Source organism: Bison bison, unplaced genomic scaffold (genome assembly GCF_000754665.1).
Source record: "Bison bison bison isolate TAMUID 2011002044 unplaced genomic scaffold, Bison_UMD1.0 scf7180017864145, whole genome shotgun sequence".
In the NCBI taxonomy this organism is placed as follows: Eukaryota; Metazoa; Chordata; class Mammalia; order Artiodactyla; family Bovidae; genus Bison; species Bison bison.
Genome location: NW_011494717.1, coordinates 9,770,898 through 9,792,791, shown reverse-complemented (window position 1 = coordinate 9,792,791; position 21,894 = coordinate 9,770,898). Strand labels below are relative to the sequence as shown.

Genomic DNA, 21,894 nt, shown 5'->3' with positions numbered 1-21,894 from the left:
GACAGGGAGAAGACTCTTGAGAGTCCCTTGGACTGCAAAGAGATCCAACCAGTCTATTCTAAAGGAGATCAGTCCTGGGTGTTCTTTGGAAGGAATGATGCTAAAGCTGAAACTCCAGTACTTTGGCCACCTCATGCGAAGAGTTGACTCATTGGAAAAGACTCTGATGCTGGGAGGGATTGGGGGCAGGAGGAGAAGGAGACGACAGAGGATGAGATGGCTGGATGGCATCACTGACTCAGTGGACGTGAGTCTCAGTGAACTCCGGGAGTTGGTGATGGACCGGGAGGCCTGGCGTGCTGCGATTCATGGGGTCGCAAAGAGTCGGACATGACTGAGTGCCTCAACTGAACTGAACTGAATAGCCATATTTAAAAAGGTAAAAAAAAAAAAAAAAAGGTGAAATTAATTTCAATAATATATATCCAGTATATCTAGAATACTATCATTTCTGCATATAATCAACATGAAAAATTATTAATGAGACCACTTTCTGTGCCAGTTTCCTGAACTCTGTATTTCACATTTGCATACATCTCAGTTCAGACCAGCCACATTTCAAGTGCTCAGTAGCCTCATGTGTGTTATATGACTAGTGTATGACACAGTTTGTTGTGATCTACAGAGTCAAAGGCTTTAGCATTGTCAAGGAAGCAGAAGTAAGATGTTTTTCTGGAATTCTCTTGCTTTTTCTATAATCCAATGGAGTTGGCAATTTGATCTCTTGTTCTTCTGCCTTTTCTAAACCCAGCTTGAACATCTGACTGTTCACGTATTGTTGAAGCCTCTGCCCTAAAGGAGCTTACACTCGAACCACCTTGTTATAAAATTAATCAAACAAGGAGACCATAAGGATGAGATGACTCTAATGCCTTGGTAGCCAACTTAAGCAAACGGAAACCTAAGCCAGAATCACTTTCTGTAAATGCCTTAAGATTAAGAATAGCCAGTCACAAACAGCCAACTAGTCTTTTCCAAATAACGCAACCACTTCAAGCTCTAGCCAAACAACTGCCTTGCTTTTCTTCCAAGTCCTCTCTCTAAATCCCTTGCCCATAACTCTTAGCAGTAGAATGCTCCTAACCACTATGCATCAACGTTTGCTCAAATAAACTTAAAAATTTTAGTATGTCTCAGGTTATCTTTTAACACTGCTCATATACTTTCCTTCAAACATAATATCACAGCAAGCTGGGGTGACAAAATCATGTCATTAATTCAGATGAAGAGCTATCATGAAATGGCTCCTTTCTTCTCTGCACGGTATTTTAAAATGTCGCCAGAGTTGATAAGCCATACATTCTTAAAATCTTACTGGGATTTGTGGCCAGGTACAGCAAAAAAAAAAAAGGGGGGGGGGCGGGGGTAATTGTTTCAGTCTCCATCATATGTCATTATTAAGAAAATTCCCACAAAAGGAAAAAATCAGTTGCTAAAAAAATGTTTTATCTCACAGATCACCCACTGGTGCTCTTTAATATGTAAAATATGTGAAAATATGTGGTTTTAGAACATCTCAAAACATTCTTTTCATAGCAGGAAAGAAAAATGCCTTTGATCAAAATATTAGGGATGATAAACTAACTTTGAGCTCTGGTAATTAAAAGCCAAAGAAAAACTCACAAATTTGCTTACTGTGCTTTGTTACTATTAACTGACATTGGTTCTTTAGATACTACTGACACAGGAAAGCAGTTGATTATTTACAGTATAAAGTGAGACCTTAAATTTTGTCCATTGAGAAAACTTATAATGTACCTTTATGTTGATATACTGTATTAAAACAGTATATATAATTTTAGTATCTATAGCTTACATTGGGACATTCATCAAAATTAAAATTCTAACCTTAAAAATAACTGCTCAAACAGCAGGAGGGAGGTCTTTGTGGTAATCTGAATCTTGACTACAGTGGTGATTACAGGAAATTACTCATGTGATAAAATGGCATACACATACTTTGTATCAATGTCAATTTCTTGGTTTTATAAAATATAACCACTGGGGGAAACCAGGTGAAAGGGGTATAAGACCTCTCTGTACTATTTTGCAACTTCTTGTGAATCTGTAACTATTTAATATATCTTCTTAAAATTACTCTGATCATGCAGGAACATTAGAATTCTTCATTCTGAACAGGTAACCTTGCATCCCAAAGTATCGTCTGTTTTCTCTTGGTTTAAAAAAAATGGCATTTATTAAAAATTATAAAACCAGCACAAACTAAGAAAACAGTGTTCAAAACTCTACTCATTAAAAACTCTATTCATTAAAGGAGATGGACAAAGCAATAAGAGAGATGGCTTCATAAAAAGACCATGGCAAAGAATAATAAAGAGTTTGTGCTGATATATTTTTTTTAATTTTAGTGTTTACTTTCAAATGTGCACTTTGTGAAATCCTCTAACTGGAAACTGGGGAGAAAAAAGAAGAGTGTCTGCAGTGACATGGAAAAGCAGTGTATTTCAAATTAACTTGCTTGTCAGAAGGTTAACAGGAGACGAGAGCCTTCACTCTCTCTTCTACATGGTTTTTAAATTTTTCCTTTTGCCAACTGATGGTAAAACGGAAGAGGCATCTCAGGATTTTTAGAGCCTTGTACTTTTAGAGCAGAAATGGAAGGTTAAGAATGTAAACATATGTTCTAGAAAGAAAACTTCAGTAATGGCAAAAGTGGAAACAGAAAGGGGAATAGAAAGCCACCATCCTCTCAAATGAACACAGGATGTTGTAATCCAAAGGTCTTCAGTCATTATGCACAGTCTTAGATTCCTTCCAGAAAATATTTATCAGGTGGACTAGTAGGATCAGGAGAACCACAATACATGGATTCACATTTAGCCCAGGAAGAACAGATTGATTCTTGCTCTATTTTATTAAAAGAATATATTAGTTTTCATATTTTATTTCCTATATCAATTTATTTCATATTAAAATGTTTTCTTGCTACAGTAAGACATTAGAGATGTGATTTACTGATCCGTAAACCAGTCATATGAATACTTATAATTCTTGTCTCCCACATATGCTACGCCTATAAGTTTTTCTTTCTTTTTTGGGGGCTGCACCACATGGCTTGCAGGATCTTAGTTCCCCAACCAGAGAGAGAACCGGGGCCCCCTGCAGTGGAAGTCCTAATCACTGGACACTGGGGAATTTCCCTCAAGTTTCTCTGCAACTACATAACCCGCTGACCTCCTCTACCTATAGTGCTACCTATCTCCACCTTCCTTTAGGGCCTAGGTCAATTCCGGTTCACCAGTGAAGGTTCCATAGTTACTTCATTTCTCAGTGATTGGGTCTTCTTCTGAATTCATACACAGGCTGTCCATCCCATTTGAGGCAATCTATTTAGCGTTGCTATTTCATCTTTTACAAATACATGTTGAGTCTTCTTAACTGGATTTTAACACCTTCAAGAGCAAAAGCCAGGACTGCTTTTTTTTAATCCAACCATTAGCAGCATAGTAGACTTTCTTTATCACTTGTATACTGGCTTAGCCCTGTTGAATTATATCTTACAGGTATGGTGCAGCATTCCAGAGCGTATAAATATCATTTAAAATAGTGATTCTGTAGTCTTTCAAAATAATTATCCTTCCAAGCTCTGTATTATCAGAAAAACTGAAAAGCATGCTTTTCAATTACCTAATAAAAGAAGGAACAAAATAGGATCAAAGGAGCATCTCTGTGACATTTCACAAGACATCTGATGGCAAACTAGACGTACATCCAATCTCTTAGATGTAGCTCTTCCAGAGACTCAGACAACTAAGAAAGGAGCACACAGTAGAATACTAAGAGAGAATGACTGAATGCTTTACTGAAAATGAGACAATCTAACCTTCCTTAAAAGGATAAAATAAGTTTGCCATAACTGTTTCTTAGTTACCTAACTATTCTTCCAACTGAGTATTGCATTCTTATTTAAATGCCTGCAAATCATCCACTTAAAGACCTGAGTGCAATTTCTTTTAAAAATCTCCAGAATGTTTTTACTTTCTACAGCCCTGAGGATCTTTCTGCTTCTCCATTTCTCAAATTCCTCTGAAGCACATCTGCCCATTTCTTTGGTTTCTTCAGCCCTGAAACAGACCCCCAGAAGGAGCACAGCCTGGCCAACAACTTCATTTTAGCCCAGGGAGCCTGACCTCAGACTTCTGACCACCAGGACTATAAGGTAATATATCTGTGTTGTTTTAAGCTACCAAGATCGTGGTAATTTGTTACAGCAGCAGTAGGATACTAATAAAGCCTCTGATTCAAAAGATCTCACCTCAAAATCAAACTCCTTTCTTTCTGCTAGGGTCCCACATTTGTCAACCAAACTCTTGGGGTGTATTTGAATTCCAGTAGCAAGTTGTCCTTTACCATGTTCCTGAAGCAGCACATCAAGCTCCAATGTGTTTCATTCTGCAAGACTCACTTTTATGTTCTGTTTTTGGACCAGGAACTAACTCATGTACCTATATTTTCACTTCTACTGTCTCAGCTCCTACTTCTGTTGATCTCCTCCTTGGGTTGATTTGCTGTCAGCTTAGCTTCCAATTGTCCACACTGTCTTGTTACAGGGCTCTCAGTTCCTTTACTTCCCCTCAGTCCTTAATCATTCATTGTTGCCCTGATGCTTACAAACTACTCAACAGCATATGAAAATAATCTGGGGGTAACACAGCAGTAGTAGGTTTTATAAGTAAAGAATGGAGAATCAGTAACATTAAATTGAAAGTTTTAAATATACTATAAATTCAAACTACCTAACTATACTCCGACATTCAGAAGAACTACAATTCAAGTATTAGCTGGGCCAATGAACATAATTTCAAACATTCTTAGATCAGAAATGGCACCATAAAACTGGATAAATATTAAAAGGGGGAATTAGGTAGGAAGGAAAATCCTAAAAACTAAAGACCAATTAGTTTGACAGTGATTCTGTCTTTAAAGGAATCTATCAGTACTAAAGACAACACAAACAGATTCATCAAGAAGTCATGCCAAATTAACCTAACAACTCTTTTGAAAGGACAACTAAGGTGATTGTTTAATATGAGAAATGCTTGGATTAGAGGATAAACTAAGTTCAGTAAAGTTTTCCTTACTATCCATATGAATAAAGTTTCAAAATAACAGTTTAAAAACCTTGAACTCTGCACTACTTGTAGAAATATAAAATGGTGCAGCCACTATGGAAAACATTACAGAGATTTCTCAAAAAAAAAATTAAAAACAGAATTAGCAATATGATCCAGCAATCCTACTCTGGGGGATGTATTCAAAAGAATTCAAAGGAGTGTCTTTGTACGTACTCAGGTGTAGTCAGCATGATTCACAATAGCCAGGAGGTGAAAGCAACACAAATGTTGACTGATGGATGAATGGATACACAAAATGTGGCATAAGTGTACACTGGAATACCAAGCAGTCTCAAAAAGGAGAGAAATCCTGTCACAGGCTACAACACTGATGAACCTCAAAGACACTATGCTGAGCAAAATAAGCCAATCACAAAAAGACAAATGCTAGACGATTCCACTTATATGAGGTATCTAAAGGAGTCAAAATCATACAGACAGGAAGTAGAAAGGTAGCTGCCAAGGGCTGCAGGGAAATGGAGTTAGTGTTTAAACTGGTCCAGAGTTTCAGTTTTACAAGATGGAAAAGCTCTCGAGAGTGAGTGCACAACAATGTGAACAAACTTAACACTACTGCACTGTACACTTACACTTACGACGGCAAATTTAATTTCACGTGTCTTTTACCACAATAAAATAAACAAAATAAATTTACAAAATAACAAACAAACCAAAAAACCTTGAACTGAACAAACAAGATGATTTGTAAAAAGGATAAATTTTAGTCCTACTGATTCAAAGGCATTAATCACATCTAAGACCTTGGAAAACATGTCCTTTGAGAAAGAGCTGAAGAGCAAAAAGGGAGAGGTATGTTTAACTAAAAAAAGAAAGAGTGAGAGAAATCTGAAAGGCTTAACACAGAGAAGGGACCCTAAACTTACTCTGTGCTTAGATAAACTAGAGTTTACTCATTCATTCATTCACTCAACAAATGTTTATGGAATGTAAACAATATGCCAGGCACTGTTCTAAGTATTTACGATATTTCCAGTGAACAAATATCTCTGCTTTTGTGGAATTTTATGTTCCATTGGGAGGAGACAAACAACAAACATAATAAGGAAGTGTGGTAGGCTCCCGATGATCTCTGGGGGTATTCACTCTTATGTAATGCCTCCTCAGTGTATACGTTGGACTTAAGCAGAACATATCAAAAGTTTTTTATAGACATGGTGCTAGTGCACATTTAAGAGGCTACAGTGTAGTGTAAATATAACTCATATGTATATTCAGAAACCAAAAAATTCAAGTAACTCACTTTGATATTTGCTTATTTGCAGTCGTCTGAAACCAAACCCACAGTATTTCCCAAGTATGCAAGTACATGAAATGTTCAGAAAAGAAAACCTATATAGACAGAAACTAGATTAGTGGTTGCCCAAAACTGGGGGTGGGAATAGAATTAACTATAAATGGGCATTGAGGGATATCACTGGGATGATGGAACCATTCAAAAACTGGATTGATGGTGGTTGTTCAACTTGCTTTACACTTAAAATGGGTGGATATATGATATCAAAATAATACCTCAAAAAAAGTTGTTTAAAAAAATTGGGGGTTTTAATACAGGCATTTCTAAGAAAGTCACATATGAGTAAAATCTTTAAGGAGGAAGGGCATTAGCTTTGTGATTATATAGGGGAAACAAGCCAGATGACAGGAAAGCTATGCACAGACCCAAGGGCAGGGGCATGTCTGGTGTGTCTGCAGCACAGTGAGGTGCTAGTGTGGCTGAGATGATTATTTGGAACAGGAAAGCAGGAGATGAAGAGAGAGCAGGAACGATGGATGGAGGATGGTGGTGACGGGAATCACACTGAGCTCTTTTACACCCCTGGAAAGACGGTGGCTTTTACTGTGAGAGAAAAAGAGAGGGATATGAAAGTTCTGGGCAGAGAAGTGATACACTCTGACTTGTGTCTTTAAAGGATCACACAATGTAAAAGAAATTATAAAAGGCTCCACATAAGCTAGTTAGCTCCAGAGTTACTGACCTCTCTTGTCTGGCTGAGATACAATATACTTTCTCATAATTCAGAGTTTTGAAGAGACCTTAATATTTATGTGGTTTCTCAAAGATATCGGCTGGGAAGTCTGTAAAATTTGGAGACTCATATTCCCAGCTGCAGACACTCAGAAGTCAGGGGCTGTGGGTGTGAGACTGAGAGAGTATCTGGGCATCCTCAATCATGTTTATCTAAGGAAATGGCCAGGGTTTATTATAAATGAATGTTGGAATTGATTATTTTATTCTATTACAGATAAAGTGACCTTTTTCTCCCTTTCTCGAAAAACCTTACCCAGTTGTTTTTTTTCCCGGCATAAATCTCCATGTTCTCTCCATACTGTGGCTCTTCCAGTAACGTCTGGTATTCGAACATGAGGCGGGAGCTCTCACGAAGGCGGCTGCACTGAAACTGGTGATACTGTTGCACAAGTTCCTTCACCACCAGTAAGAGACATTCAGGGTTTGATGGATTCCAGGAGGCAAGGTTCTGTAGAAGCCAAAAAGAAAAGCCCAGTAACAAATGAGTTTTCACACAAATCCAGTATCATACTGGCTCATCAATATGGAGGGAAAGAGGGATGAAAATCTAATAGAAATAGACTACTTTTTTTTTTAATTGAAGTATAGGTGATTTACAGTGTTTTGTTAGTTTCTGGAGTATAGCAAAGTGACACAATTATACACACAGATATATATATGTGTATATATATATTCTTTTTCATATTATGGTTTATTATAGGATAGTGAATACAGTTCCCTTGCTATAGAGTAGGACTTGGTTGCATCTCTATTTTATATAGAGTAGTTTGTATCTGCCAATCTCAAACTCCTAATTTACCCCTCCCCCACCCTTCTCCCTTTAGTAACCATGTTTGTTTTCTAAGTTTGTGAGTCTGCTTCTATTTTGTAAATAAGTTCCTTTTTATCATATTTTAGATTTCACATGGAAGTGATATCATAGGGTATTTGTCTTTCTCTTTCTGATTTACTTCACGTAGTATGATAATCTCTAACCTCCAAGTAGCTGCAAATGGCATTATTTCCTTCTTTCTATGGCTGAGTAATATTCCATTGTATGTATGTACCACATCTTCTTTAGCATTCATCTGCCAATGAATGCTGCCTAAGCAATACTTAGGTTGCTTCCATGTCTTGGCTATTATAAACAGTGCTACTATGAACATTGGTGAGCATGTATCTTTTCCAATTAGTTTTTCTGGATATATGCCCAGGAGTGAGATTGCTGGGCACGTGGCAACTCTATAGTTTTTATTTTTTTAAGGAACCTCCATACTGTTTTCCATAGAAGCTGAACCAATTTATATTCCCACAAATAATCTAAGAGAAAAACACACTACTCTTAATTAATGATAAGCTCAGAGCTGAAGTCAAAAGGGCCTCTTGAACTTGTTGATTTCTCCTGCTTTCTAAAAATTCTTGCAGACAATCAAGGAGAATTCCACTATGGGCAGGCAGAAATAGTAAAGTGTAAAGTAGGGTAGTAACAAAACAAGAAACCAAAACATCCTAAGAAGACCATAATTTTAGCCCTAAAGACTTGTTTCTTATTTTTTCATAATTTTAATTTCTTCCATCTGCACCTAAATTCAGCATTAAATGCTAATGTCATTCAACTCAGATCCACAGACCATCTGCATCTATAATACCAGATATAAATGAACGCTCTGTAAACATTAGAGCCCCACAGACACGTAAGCACAATGGTGGTGGTTCAGCCTGAAAAAGATAGGACTGGAGTAGAGATGACAGAAAATACAGTTAGGAAATGCAAGGTCCGGAGAAAAAGAGAAAGGACATGGCTGTGATAGCCTGACCAGGAAAGGAGACGGGAAAGATCTGACAAGTATATAGCTGCTTTAAGCTCACAGTCACATATTTTAAGCTCACAGTATACGTATGTTGATACGTATTCAACAAACACGTATCAAGTGCCTATTCCGTATCAGCCACTGTTACAGGCAGTGACAGGAATAAACCGAGTCCTTGCTAAAGGAGCTTACAGTTTCATTGGCCAAAATAAATAATCAACAAAATCAGATGGTAATAAATGCTACTGAGAACACTGGTGAAGGAAGAGCTTCAAGAGAGAGAAGTGATCAGCTGTGCCAAATGGCGTTGCTGAGTAAGAGGAGGCCTAGGAACTGATGGCTGGGTATTGTTGACACACAGGTCAGCAGTGTGCTCCACAAGGGCTATCTTGGTGAAGCAGAAGCTTGACTGTAGAGGCTTTAAGAGAGAATGAGTATAAAGAAATTAGAAACGTGATACAGACAATGAAAACTGGTAACCAGAGGGGAAGAGAAAGTTTTGCTCAGATGTTTATAGTCTGAGGGAATATCCCCATAGAGAGAGGGGAACATGCTGCTGTAAAGGGAAGTGGGCACAGAACACCATCAGAGAAGATAACATTTAGGTAGGCAGAATGGGATCTCCAAGAGGGATGCCTTAGAAACCAGCACAGAGAATCCATCTGTAGGTATAAGAGAAAAGGCCAGCTTAGAATTACAAATGTAGGCAGGTTGCTCTATGCGGTGATAGAAGTTTGTGGTGGTTCTCTCCTAAGAGTTTACATTTTCTCCTAGAAACAAGGCCATCAGCTGAGAGTGAGGAAGAAGGAGGGGATACAGGAAGTTTGAGAAGAGAGTATGCAATAGTCATTTAGAACAATAAACAATGAATGAACTGGGGAAATGGAGGAGGAATTCCAGACAGCACTAAAAGCCCCATTGAGCTTGAGGTATGATTTGTAAGTGAGACCAATCAGCATAAATTCCCTCGCCTGGGTGCAATGTAGAGCGGGAGGAATTTAGATTTAACAAAGGTTGGGATTTTGCTAGATAAGTACAACAGAAAGAAAGAGGGGCAAGAGATCTTTGAGGGCTTGCAGAAGAATGATTGTAATTATGGACATGGACTCCCTAAGCCAGGAAAAAGCAAAGTAAGTTCATAAGAGAAGTGAGAGTTAGCGGGAAAATGACAGGAACAATGGTCCTGGTGAGCTGGGAGATTCTAAGAAAAATGAATTCTAAAAGACAGGAGGTGTGGTCAGAGAACGGGATGTTTGATCTGTAATGGGTACTGACAAGGACTGGATGAGCATGTGTCTGGCTGAGGTGGGTGGAGGAAGGACAAGATCCCTGCAGGAAAGGAAGTCAGGGACTGAGAGGCCCACATGTGGGAAGGAGCGTTTATGTGAATATTAAATCACCTGCAATCACAAAAAGAGCAATCAACAGTGCTGAGAAAATAAATGTGAGCCATGCGCCAAAATCTTCAAAGGATGTCTCTAGATAACAAGGAGGGAGGGGTGTGTCCTACTGTCTGATGGGCTGAGTTTCAAGGCTGGGGATGGGGTGTCAGGGAAAAGGGAACGATGGTTTCCTTGGCAGCAGCATTGAGCAAGGAGAACACCTACCACCCCTCCAAGTGTAGTGATACGAAAGATGAGAGAGAAATCAGCTGTAATAAATAAATTATTTGAGAACATGGAAGGAAAGACAGAATCTCAGGGCAGAGGATCTGAATATTCAGGCTTCAGGAGTGAGAAATACTATGTTTGGTCCCTATTCCCACCTCCAGATTCTGGTTTAACTGAGTCAGTCTGAAGTGTGTCTTGGGCACTGAGGGTTTGTTTGTTTAAGCTCCCCAGGTGATTCTAAAATACAGCAAAGGTTGAGAACCACTGACTTTGACGGGGTTGGGGCGGGGGGAATGGTGTAGAGAAGTTAAGGGTATCTGGGATTTTACTGATGACAGACCATGTTAATACCGCAAAACACTGAATCTCCAGAAATTTAGAAATCTGGCATCTATAAAGGAAAACTCCAATACATTATAAATGCTCAAAAGGTGATAATTATATAGCCTGCTGAGTAATATATAAATTCTAGGAACTTTTCATATATTCAAATTAATCCTTAAGACAACCTACAAGTTACATTACTATAGCATTTTATTTAGATGAGAAACTGAGGCCAAAAGTAGTTTGGTATCTTGTCCAAGGTCACAGAGCTATTAAGTAATAAACCTGAGTTTTGAACATAAGCAATTTGGCTCCAAGTCCCCACTTAAGCACTACAGCACAGGTTCTCATACACTCTGGTCTCAGGAACCTTCTTAAATGTATTGGGGGCCCCAAGGAGCTTCTACATATATGAATTATATGGATTAAATTTACTATAGTAAAAGTTAAAACAAAGTTTCAAATACTAATTCATTTAAAAATAACAATCCTACTACGTTAACATAAAAACATTTGTAATGAAAAAACTGTATTTTCCCAAAAAATCATGAGACGCATGGCATTGTTTCATATTCTTGCAAAACTCTTTGATGTCTGATTTAATTAAAGAGCTAGATTCTCATATGTGCTTTTACATTCAATGTTGCAATAGGTTGTTTTGGCTGAAGTATATGAAGAAAATACAGCCTCATTCAAATACGTACTTCAAAAAAAGAAGAGTAGTTCCACAGCCTTTCCAAATAATTCTGGATGTTCTTCTTTGATACTACACCAAAACTCAACAAGTGGTGGTTTCTTAAAGGTTAGTTGTAACGTGGAATCTAAAGCTACTTTTTTTCTCTTCCATTATGGTTTATTACAGGATACTGAATGCAATTCCCTGTGTTAATCAGTAGGATAAAATTATATTGATAAATATTTCACACTCTTACCCTAAATTCCATTTGTCTATCCTGTACTTTAAATGAAACTTACTCATGCATGACTTTGCACCATCATTCATTGGTCATTTAGAAAATACTGATTCACTGAGTTATGGAGATATTCCAAATGTTAACACATTTCATTTATATAATACCAAAAAATCACATTCATTAATGGCATGACCAATCTCACCAGAGAAGTCTTCTATCAAAAGAAAACAAACAGAAGGTAAAGAAATACATCCTTTAAAAGAATAATAATGATTTTTCCCCAATGAGTGGGTTGACTTAGGGAATAAATGACAATGGAAAAGTCACTAAATGCTCTTTCACTTATAGGAAAGATAGCTCTTCAGGAATATCCAATAAAGACTCGATGAACAGAGGAAAAAGCAGGAGCTTCAGCATTGTACAGTGAATCAAAGAGAGCCCTTTGCTATGAAGTGACTGAACAAAAAGAGTATAAACTCCTCACTGGCAAACCTCTGAATCTCAAGAGCCTGAGGTCCTTTTGAGGTACTAAAGACCACATTTAAAGTATCAACAGGATATAACAACACAGTATAAAACTCAAAATGATCATTATATAGCTGGCTATGCATTTCTTTCAGAAATCATCATTAAACACTGACATATAGAAAAAATACACAATCTTTCCTTTCTTGGTCAAGTATTCAAATCCTTCTTCCAACACAAAAAGAAAAAGCTTCAGCTGCCTCAGTTTAAACTCTTTATTCCCCTCATTTATGTACTTGTTTTTGGCTGCACGGGGTCTTTGTTGTGGTGCGCTGGCTCTTCTGTGCTGCACGAGCAATCCTTCTCCAGCTGTGGTGAGCAGGGGCTGCTCTCTGGTGGTTGTGCCACATGCCCTGGCTGCAGTGGCCTCTCCTGTGGCAGAGGATGGGCTCTGGGCACTCAGGCTTCAGTAGCTGCAGCGTGTGGGCCTGCAGTTGAAGCACACAGGCTTAGCTGCCCCGTGGCACATGGGATCTTAGTTCAGGGATTAAACCAGTGTCCCCTGCACTGGAAGGAATTAAACCAGTGTTCCCTATACTGGAAGGCAAATGCTTAACCACTGGACCACCAGAAAAGTCTCTCATTTTAAATTGTTAATTCTATCATTTCTCTTTAGCTATTTGGCAAGTTACAGCCTATATCTACAAAATTTTTTTTAAATTATGAAAGCATATAAGCTGGCAAACATCTATTACCAATTTGAATTCATTTCAAGTGATTCAATCTAATTATTAAATGCATAGTAACGACATGCCAAGCAGTCCCTTTCCATTAAATACAATCTCCCAATACATGGAAATGCATTTGACCTCTCTGGCCATTCAAAGTGCACTTCAGTGGAAAACAACTTAGTTGAAAAACATTCCCATCAAGAGAAGCAGAGATATGTTCACTGAGATAAAAATTCCTTTACTGCTGCTGCATGACCACTTTTACATATGAAGTCATTTGTGCTTTGAATTACTTGGCCTAGAAAGGGAGAACATAGAAGATACACAAGATTTTGGTCACTTTCTAAGATGAAAGCATATTTTAAAAACAGGTCTAACAATGCAAGACGTTGGGGTTTTCCACCCTCTTGAGAAGGAGATAGAGATAAAGCTTCTTCAAGGAAAGGGTGAGGGAGCATAAGTTAAGAAGCCTCTTCATGAAAAAGAGAAAAGTAAGTTTTTCTCTCTATGCACAAGGTTCTTATTTTACTTATTATTGGTGATTTATGAAAGAGGAAATCTTAAATGAGGATGGTCAAGAAGAGTAGGCATGAGACATGTAATACATCAACATAGGAATAAAAATGCATTAGGAGAAAGTGATAAAAGTATAAGAGAAAACAGACAAAAGTGAAAAAATGAACTACTATCATGAAATTTTATTCATTCTTACCAAACACATATGAAGCAGTTCAGGGAAGATATCATGCCAGTGCTTTTTAAATGCTGGTTAATTAAAGAGGTTGAACAACTCTGATGATACTCAAGTATAGACAACTGAGAGTGTAGAATGTAAACCTGCCAACCCTCAGTGACATGATATTCACTAAAGTATCAGTTTCTAACCAAAGAATTGGCATCTGCCTCTTTGTAGTCACAACCTGTCTCCCATCTAGCAGTAATTCTGGATTCCCCACTCTGGCTCACTGTACAGGCTGCCTGATTTGAGGGATGCTCCTGTTTGTATGACCCTCAACCTTCCCACGTCTCTCTCATCAATACACTCTACCACACGTGTTATACTCCCAAATCGATGCCCCTGCAGACTTGAAAAAGCACAACCAATCCTCAGCTTCTTATGTGAGCTTCCTTACGTGAGAACACAGCAGATTATAACTCTTGCAAATGCCTAACTCACTTCACCCCCAAATCACATCTCACTTATTCAAAACAAGGCTTCTCAGTCATACTAAAGCAAATTCACTCACAATGACACAAATATATGAAAAGAGTTGGGAAACAATGTACTAGATTCACAGGGGAGATGAAGAAGAGAAATAAGCAAATTAGTAATTGAGCCCTGGAACCATCATTGACTAATAAAGAAGGGGGAAAAAAATCTTATATGGGGGAAAAATTTCTTTTAAAAAATGCTTATAATAAAAACTGTTATTTAATAAGAGGATAAAGTATAGATATAAATTAGAAACACTTCTTTAAAATTATCTGAAACATTACAAAATTACATACAACTATCTAGTACTGTACACAACATATAATACTGTACTATATATTTGAAAACTGCTGAGAGAGTAAATATTAAAGGTTCTCATCACAAGAAAAAGAAATCTATAACTGTATGGTGATGAAAGTTAAATTTATTGTGGTATTCATTTCGTAATATATACATAAATCAACATGTTGTACACCTAAAACTAAATGTTGTATGTCAATTATATCTTGATAAAAAGTTAAAAAACAATGTGTGAAAAGTATATAACCTTACTAATAAGCAAATAAATGTGATTTTATTGATTTCTTCTTTTTCATAAACTAATGTTTCATTGAAACAGTAATATACACATGGTAAGAGAAATAGCATTTTTTTCTGATAGCATAAGAGAATAAAGAACAAAGGTAAGTCTTCCTCACAACCTATGTTATCAGATCCCTCTACTCTCCAGAAAGACTATTCTTATCCCCCAGATGGAGCCACACTGAGACCTCTATAATTTATAAGAATACTCACAGAAATAAATATTGGTATGGCAAAAAATTAATTAGGCTAGTTTTATAATCCTCAATGGCTTTATTTTCAAATAGTCTAATAATTCTCTTTGTTCTTATAAGCAGAGCCTATTGAATCTGAGATTTGAGAATGTTGCCATGTTCTTTGAAGTTGCTGTTAATTACAGTCTTGAAAACTCAGTGGGTTCTTGGAAGCACAGAAGCTAATTAGAAAGAGATGCAAATCTGTGACATCCAAATGAATAGCTAAGACGACGACCAACATACGGCCATTTCTGGGATTAATACGGGCTAGTAAAAAATATTCCTAGAAGTACAATTAAGTTAAATTCTCACACTTGCTTAAGAACTATGTCTGAGAAGTAAACTGAAGTACTCTGCTCAAATGTGGCAATTTGCAGCCTGTGTTCAGTGGCTACTGATGGAGCCAGGAGTAATCCTAGTAGAGGCATCCCAGCCTCTTAACCTGCTTTAACCAGAACACCTCTGTCATTCTGCTTTTGGTTTTTGTTTGGTTGGTTGTTTTGGTTTGGTTTGAGTTTGGGTTGTGTTGAAGTTTTACCTAACATGTCATTTGGAAAAAAATTTTATTTTTTGGGAAGTGGATCTAGTCTAGTAAGTAGTAAACACTTCACTGAAATCTTATGCTTCTTTTATCCTTCCTATTTGTGACCATCTTCATCATGATACCAGAGGTCCTCCCAGGAGGAATCTGAAATCATACAATGGCCTGGAGGGTCTTCCAGATGTGCTGAAGAAAAGCATTTCTCTGGTTTATAAGGCTGTAGCCCCAAGTCATGAAATTATAGATTTTATATATATATATCTATATATATATATAGAGAGAGCGCGTGCGTGCGCGCTCATGGCTTGGGAGTAAAAGGGGTTTATCTCCTTAAATCATACATATCTTAACAATAAACAAAGTGGAATCACAATCTTCTCAAAAAAACCTAGTCTGCTTGGGGCCAGCCATGGCAGCTTCCACTGCATTCTGTCCCTGCTCTCTCTAGAGCTCTCCAAGGTTCTGACCTCCCTCTCAATCAACAACTAACTTCCCTGGATTTTCTGTGACCTAGGCTTTTCTAAAAGGTCTGATTTATTGCCTTGCAGGAAAAAAAATAAAAAAGATAGCAGTCCATTTTCTGGCTTAAATCTTCTGGATACTAATGGTAATGTGATACTAACCCTATGCCAATATAGAACATGACAGATAAACATCTTTGAGAAGGACAAAGGTAATGTGTTGGGCAAAATATACAAATAGCTTGGTTTCTGAAAAAATTACTCTTCCGCATGATCACTCATTTGCAGGTTCACAAATGAGAAAAGGAAAAATAAATCCTAAATCTGAATTTTTTAAATGCCATTCAGTGGGCAGCCTCACCAACAATTGCTAGGTAAGCAAAACTTCCAAATAACAGAGGAGTTCTGGGGAATCTTCAAATATCCACCACCTACTGGTGCATCACACCAGAATTTCTCTACCATCCCTGTTTTATGTTCAGCAGACTCATTGGAACTGACATACATGTTTGCTTTCTTCCACAGGCCAGCATGCTTTTAATCTAAAATATACAAAAGTATCTCAAAAATACAGGCTTCCCTCGTGGCTCAGATGGTAAAGAATCCACCTGCAATGTGGGAGACCTGAGTTTGATCCCTGGGTTGGGAAGATCCCCTGAAGGAGGGCAAGACAACCCACTCCAGTATTCTTCCCTGGAGAATCCCCATGGACAGAGGGGCCTGGCAGGCTATCGTTCATGGGGTCGCAGAGTTGGACATGACTGAGTGACTAAGCACAGCACAATATATCTCAAAAATAGAGTTTTAGCTCCATTTAGAAAACTCAAAAAAAAAAAAAAAACCAAAAAAACCCTGTAATATCGCTTCTTGCCCATGAGAAGTTGCTTACAAATGACTTTTCAGCCCCTCTAAAAAGAAAGTGACCAGCATGCAACCCCAGGACACGCTAAACTGCTACTTCAAATAGGTCTCTAGGATCACCCGGCACATTTCTAAGTTCTGTTTCTTTGGAGCTGGATTGAAGAGATGGGAGCAACCTAGGGTGGAAGAGACCAGGGGAAGAAAGGACTCTCAAACCACATCTGTTGACCCAGCGTTTCTTGTCTATCAAGAGGAAGAAAGTAAAGAGCAGATTCTTTTCTATCTTGGAAACCCTGCTCCAAGTGGAACAAAGTTGAAAACAAGGAGGCTCCGCAGAGCCTTTATGAGCCTTTCTTCTCTTAACAGTACAACCATTTAGAGCACAGGACCAGCATCTTTTCCAAAATGAATATAAACTAAGACTGGAAACACTAAAATCACTAACTGCTGAATTTAATAATGACCAAATCCACTCTTACTTCTTCCCTAAGATACTGTCTCTACACACACAACTTTAAGGTGCTATCTTTAAAATACAAAATCAAATCTATTGGGGCCAAAATGCTTCTCAAATAAATTTTAAAAAGCATAAATAAATAATATTATTAAGTTCAATATTTGAACAAAATGTCAGTGTAGACTAAAATTTGACTGCTGCTGCTAAGTCGCTTCAGTCGTGTCCGACTCTGTGCGACCCCATAGACGGCAGCCCACCAGGCTCCCCCGTCCCTGGGATTCTCCAGGCAAGAACACTGGAGTGGGTTGCCATTTCCTTCTCCAATGCATGAAAGTGAATTTGACTAGTGATCCCTAAACATTTAGAAATCCTTCTGTCCGGCCAGCAAAGTGTTTCAAAGAAATTTAAATTCCTTTAGGCTGTACATGTATCCAGTTCACCAAAACCCCAATTTAAAAAAAAAAAAAAAACCTTTCACGACCCCAGATTGGCTGTGGCTCTGAAGTGATTGTTGCTATTCACCTGAGCCGCGGATGCCATGCACCTTCTCAATCAAGCCTACTGGGACTCTGAGAATAAAAGGCAACACTGCCATGACAGAAAGGAAATTAGCAAATATGATTTCCAACTTGACTCAAATTGTTTTTCCTGGGGATGCATTTAAATTGTCCAGGTTGCTCGAATATCATCCAGGGATGTGATTTTGAAGGAAACAGCTTGTTTCTGGTTTTCCTGGCTGTACTACAAGAAACAACAGTGTGAGCTTATTTTAAGTTAAAGTGTGCTTCTGTGTTTCTTTACAAGAAATTAACTGCAATCATTTAGTTAAAGCAAACACTTTGTTAGGATTTCACTTTTCATTAGAAAAATGTCTTCAGGGGTCTTTTAAACTTAAAAGATGAAGAACCCCAATTTCTGCACAGAGATTTTAAACTTGGAGCAAATTATTTAAATAATGGAAGAAGATGATTCAAGCTTAGTAGCCTTTGTTGGCTCTGAGTGTTTTATAGCCATAGGTGAGTCACAACACCACAGGAATCCTACCCAGTCTCCCCTGTCAAGACAATAATCTCTTCTCCACTTAAGTCAGGACCAGACCTCAGGGTAGATTCTCATTTCTTTCCAACTATGATAATCACAAAGAGACATATAGGAATGAGCCATATGGAACAAAACAAGAGAACAAACAGCTTCAACCAAGTTGTTATTGTTAACCAGACAAACACCTGCAAGCTCCGACGCCTGGTTTCTGACCCCTGCCCTATTAATGATTTCCCTAGCTAGACTTGGCCCCTGGGCTACAGTGATTTATACTACACCACTGCTTCTCCTCACCATAGCGAACTCCCTGGACTTAATTCCAGACTGGCAGTATTTGACAGACCTTCGTCCTCTTAGCCAAAATCCCAGTCTTGGGCCTTTCTGGCCAGCGGTCTTGAAGCAACCAAAGTCCTAGTAACACAGTGTGCATATAAGTAATTAAGGGAAACGCCAACTGAAAAGAAGGCTCTTCTTCAAGCTCTTCCTGTTACACCAGCCACATGCAACTACTAAAAGAGAAAGGAAGAAAAAGCAATGTAAAGTAGACCATCAACTAAAGGAAGAGATACCCAAAAAATGTAACACACAAGATAGTAAAGCTTTCAATGTCTTTATCCTTCCCCCTAAAAACTCCACCTCACCCCAGGTCCATACAACGTCCTTGGCCTAAACCCACATTTAGTAGACATCTATTGTTTGATTTCCAACATCCATTTCCCTTCTTCTGGTAAGACAAACCCAAATTTCCTTGGGAAACCACCCCTCCCCACTCTCAGGCATGAGTTTTGAGTAAGACCTTCTACTTCGAGCTCCATCTGAACTTGAGTAACAATTTTATATTCACTAAGGAAGAGACTTGATCTGCTGGGTGAATATGAAGAGTAAGAATAAAGTCAACACAGTGGAAGGCAGAGCAGAGAAGAAAAGGAATAGAAACTAGGTCCTTAAATGACATTATTGTAGCCACTGGACCATGCCTTATCTGAAGCCCACCTCTGGTCTTTTAAGTTCTGTAAGTCAATGAACTCTCCCTTTATTGTTTAAGCTAATTTTAATCAGATTTTCTGTTGTAAGAAAATGAGGAAGGAGGAGGAAAAGGAGAGGGAGAGAAGAAATAAAAGAGTACTGATACACCATGTCACTATTTCACCTCCCTAAGACAAAGAAAAGAGGGAAACATTCATAAACTCTGATCATTATTTGAGAGCCCTTTAATCTGAAGTATACATTTGACATGGGTCCTTATGTTTTCTGCCAGAGGAAAAAGAAAGCTTCTTACATTACTGCAGGAAAATCTACACAGAGGATTAATCTATTTCCACAAACCCAACAATGATTAAAATAATTTCCCTTAAGGAAAAAGTAAATTGAAAGAAGGAAAGATAGAAGACTCTACTGCTATATATTACAGCTCATTCAATACATGTTAAGTTAAAATGAATCTGAAATAGGTATCGGAGATGTTCCCCATCCCAGAGCTTTTCAAATACCAGTAAGGTATTTGATTCACTAATAAAGTGAGATTTCTGAAAAACTCAATAGGCTGTTGAAGGTTGCAAGGGAGAAAAGTGAACAACTGTTTCAAACCAGATAAGAACATTTTGATTAGTAACATGTGTCGTGGGAGCACTTCGTTAACACGAGCTCAGAGAGGCCTTTACTTCGTGGTCCTGTAAACAGGAGGTATTTTTACCTTTCCTCCACTTGAGTGAAACAATCAGCATGGACGCACTGTACTAGGTGTCTTATGAATGCTGGTTCCATGCCAAGCCTGAAGTGTGCAGCTTTGACTAATAAGCCTTTACATCTTTTCTACAGATTCTCTCCAGAGAGATTAAAAATAGGTCCCCACAATAGCAGCCACATTGATGGCCCCAAGCCATTTGTCAACTCAGCAATGCACACTGATTATTACTCAGTTTCATCAATTTTTAGTTCCTTAAACTCAACATCCCTCTCCAGTCCCCAAGGCCATTCTTCTAACCACTTCTTTCAAAACTGTGGTGCTCCTCACAGTCAACTAAAGAGAAGTATCTGTTTCAAATTATACCACCCAAACAATCTTCCCTGGGTCTCAGCGTAAATAATTACAAATACATACCCTGCTAACGATGTACCTCAAGAATCTTAACAATGCCCTTATAACCTAAGCCACCAATATCTATTACCATCAACACACTTTATCAGACAGAATGGGGTTCTTTCTATCAATAAACACCACTTTTTTAAAAAATTCTTTAATAAAGGTCTGTCGGTATACAATCTTCATTGAGCAAAGAAACCTGGTATTCTTAGCAATATATGAAACCTTCTCTACCTACAGCTCTAGTTCCCCTCCTGTCTATCACCAGAATAACTGTAAAAGTATCTATTAAAAAGACAGACTCACAGATCCTGCACTCTGGGCAGCAGAGGAGGAGATGGTTAAGCAACATCAACAACTCAACAGACATAAATTTGAGCAAACTGTAGGAAATAGTGGAGGACAGAGGAGCCTGGCATGCTGCAGCCCATGGGGTCACAAAGAGTCAGACATGACCTAGTAACTGAACAACAATAACACACTTAGACAGTGATTCAGTAAGCCTGGAGGGACACCCACTTCGTGGCCCTAGAGAATCTGTTTTATAATTTTTGGAGTCATGTTCAGGTATCCTGATATCAAGGCAGAAACCCAGGAAGTTAGATCATCTTTCTGACAAATTTTCTTATTGTGCTCAAAGACCCAAATAATTTCATATAAATTCATTGATCCTTCACGTAAGAACCACTGTTTAAATGATGGCTAAAGGCTCCATCCACTAGAGCTTTCCATTCGAGTTGCCCTGAACATTTCCCAGGAATAACAGAATGTGTCTTCAGACCTGTGACCTATTTTTAACAATAACTAACATTTGAAATCCAGGGCTGTCTATATCAAGAAAAGAAAATCTTCAACGATGGAGAACCAACATCACTCTTGTGAATTCCTACAAACTCGATCCCCCTCATCTGCCTAGATTTCTATCTTCCAGGCTCCTCCTGAGAACACATCATCCCTAATTTAATGCCATCTGTGTGCTGTGCTTAGTCGTGTCCGACTCTTTGCAACTCCATGGATTGTAGCCCGCCAGGCTCCTCTGTCCATGGGATCCTCCAGGTACGAATATTGGAGTGTGTTGCCATGCCCTCCTCCAGGGGATCTTGCCAATCCAGGGATCAAACCCAGGTCTCCCACATTGCAGGTGCATTCTTTACCATCATCATCGGGGAAGGCAATGGCACCCCACTCCAGTACTCTTGCCTGGAAAATCCCATGGATGGGGAGCCTAGTGGGCTGCAGTCCATGGGGTCGCTAAGAGTCGGACATGACTGAGCAACTTCACTTTCACTTTTCACTTTCTTGCATTGGAGAAGGAAATGGCAACCCACTCCAGTGTTCTTGCCTGGAGAATCCCAGGGACGGGGGAACCTGGTGGGCTGCTGTCTCTGGGATCGCACAGA

General features: G+C 38.5%; 1 protein-coding gene across 4 annotated transcripts in view; it reads right to left on the bottom strand.

The window, feature by feature from the left end:
- Positions 1-21,894, bottom strand: part of BRE (brain and reproductive organ-expressed (TNFRSF1A modulator)) — a 474,306-nt gene that overhangs the window by 295,285 nt on the left and 157,127 nt on the right. For all 4 annotated transcript variants that reach the window (XM_010840665.1, XM_010840664.1, XM_010840666.1 and 1 more), the window contains one exon: positions 7,439-7,633. In XM_010840665.1, coding sequence (XP_010838967.1) covers positions 7,439-7,633 — 195 coding nt within the window. The remainder of the gene's footprint in view (positions 1-7,438; positions 7,634-21,894) is intronic.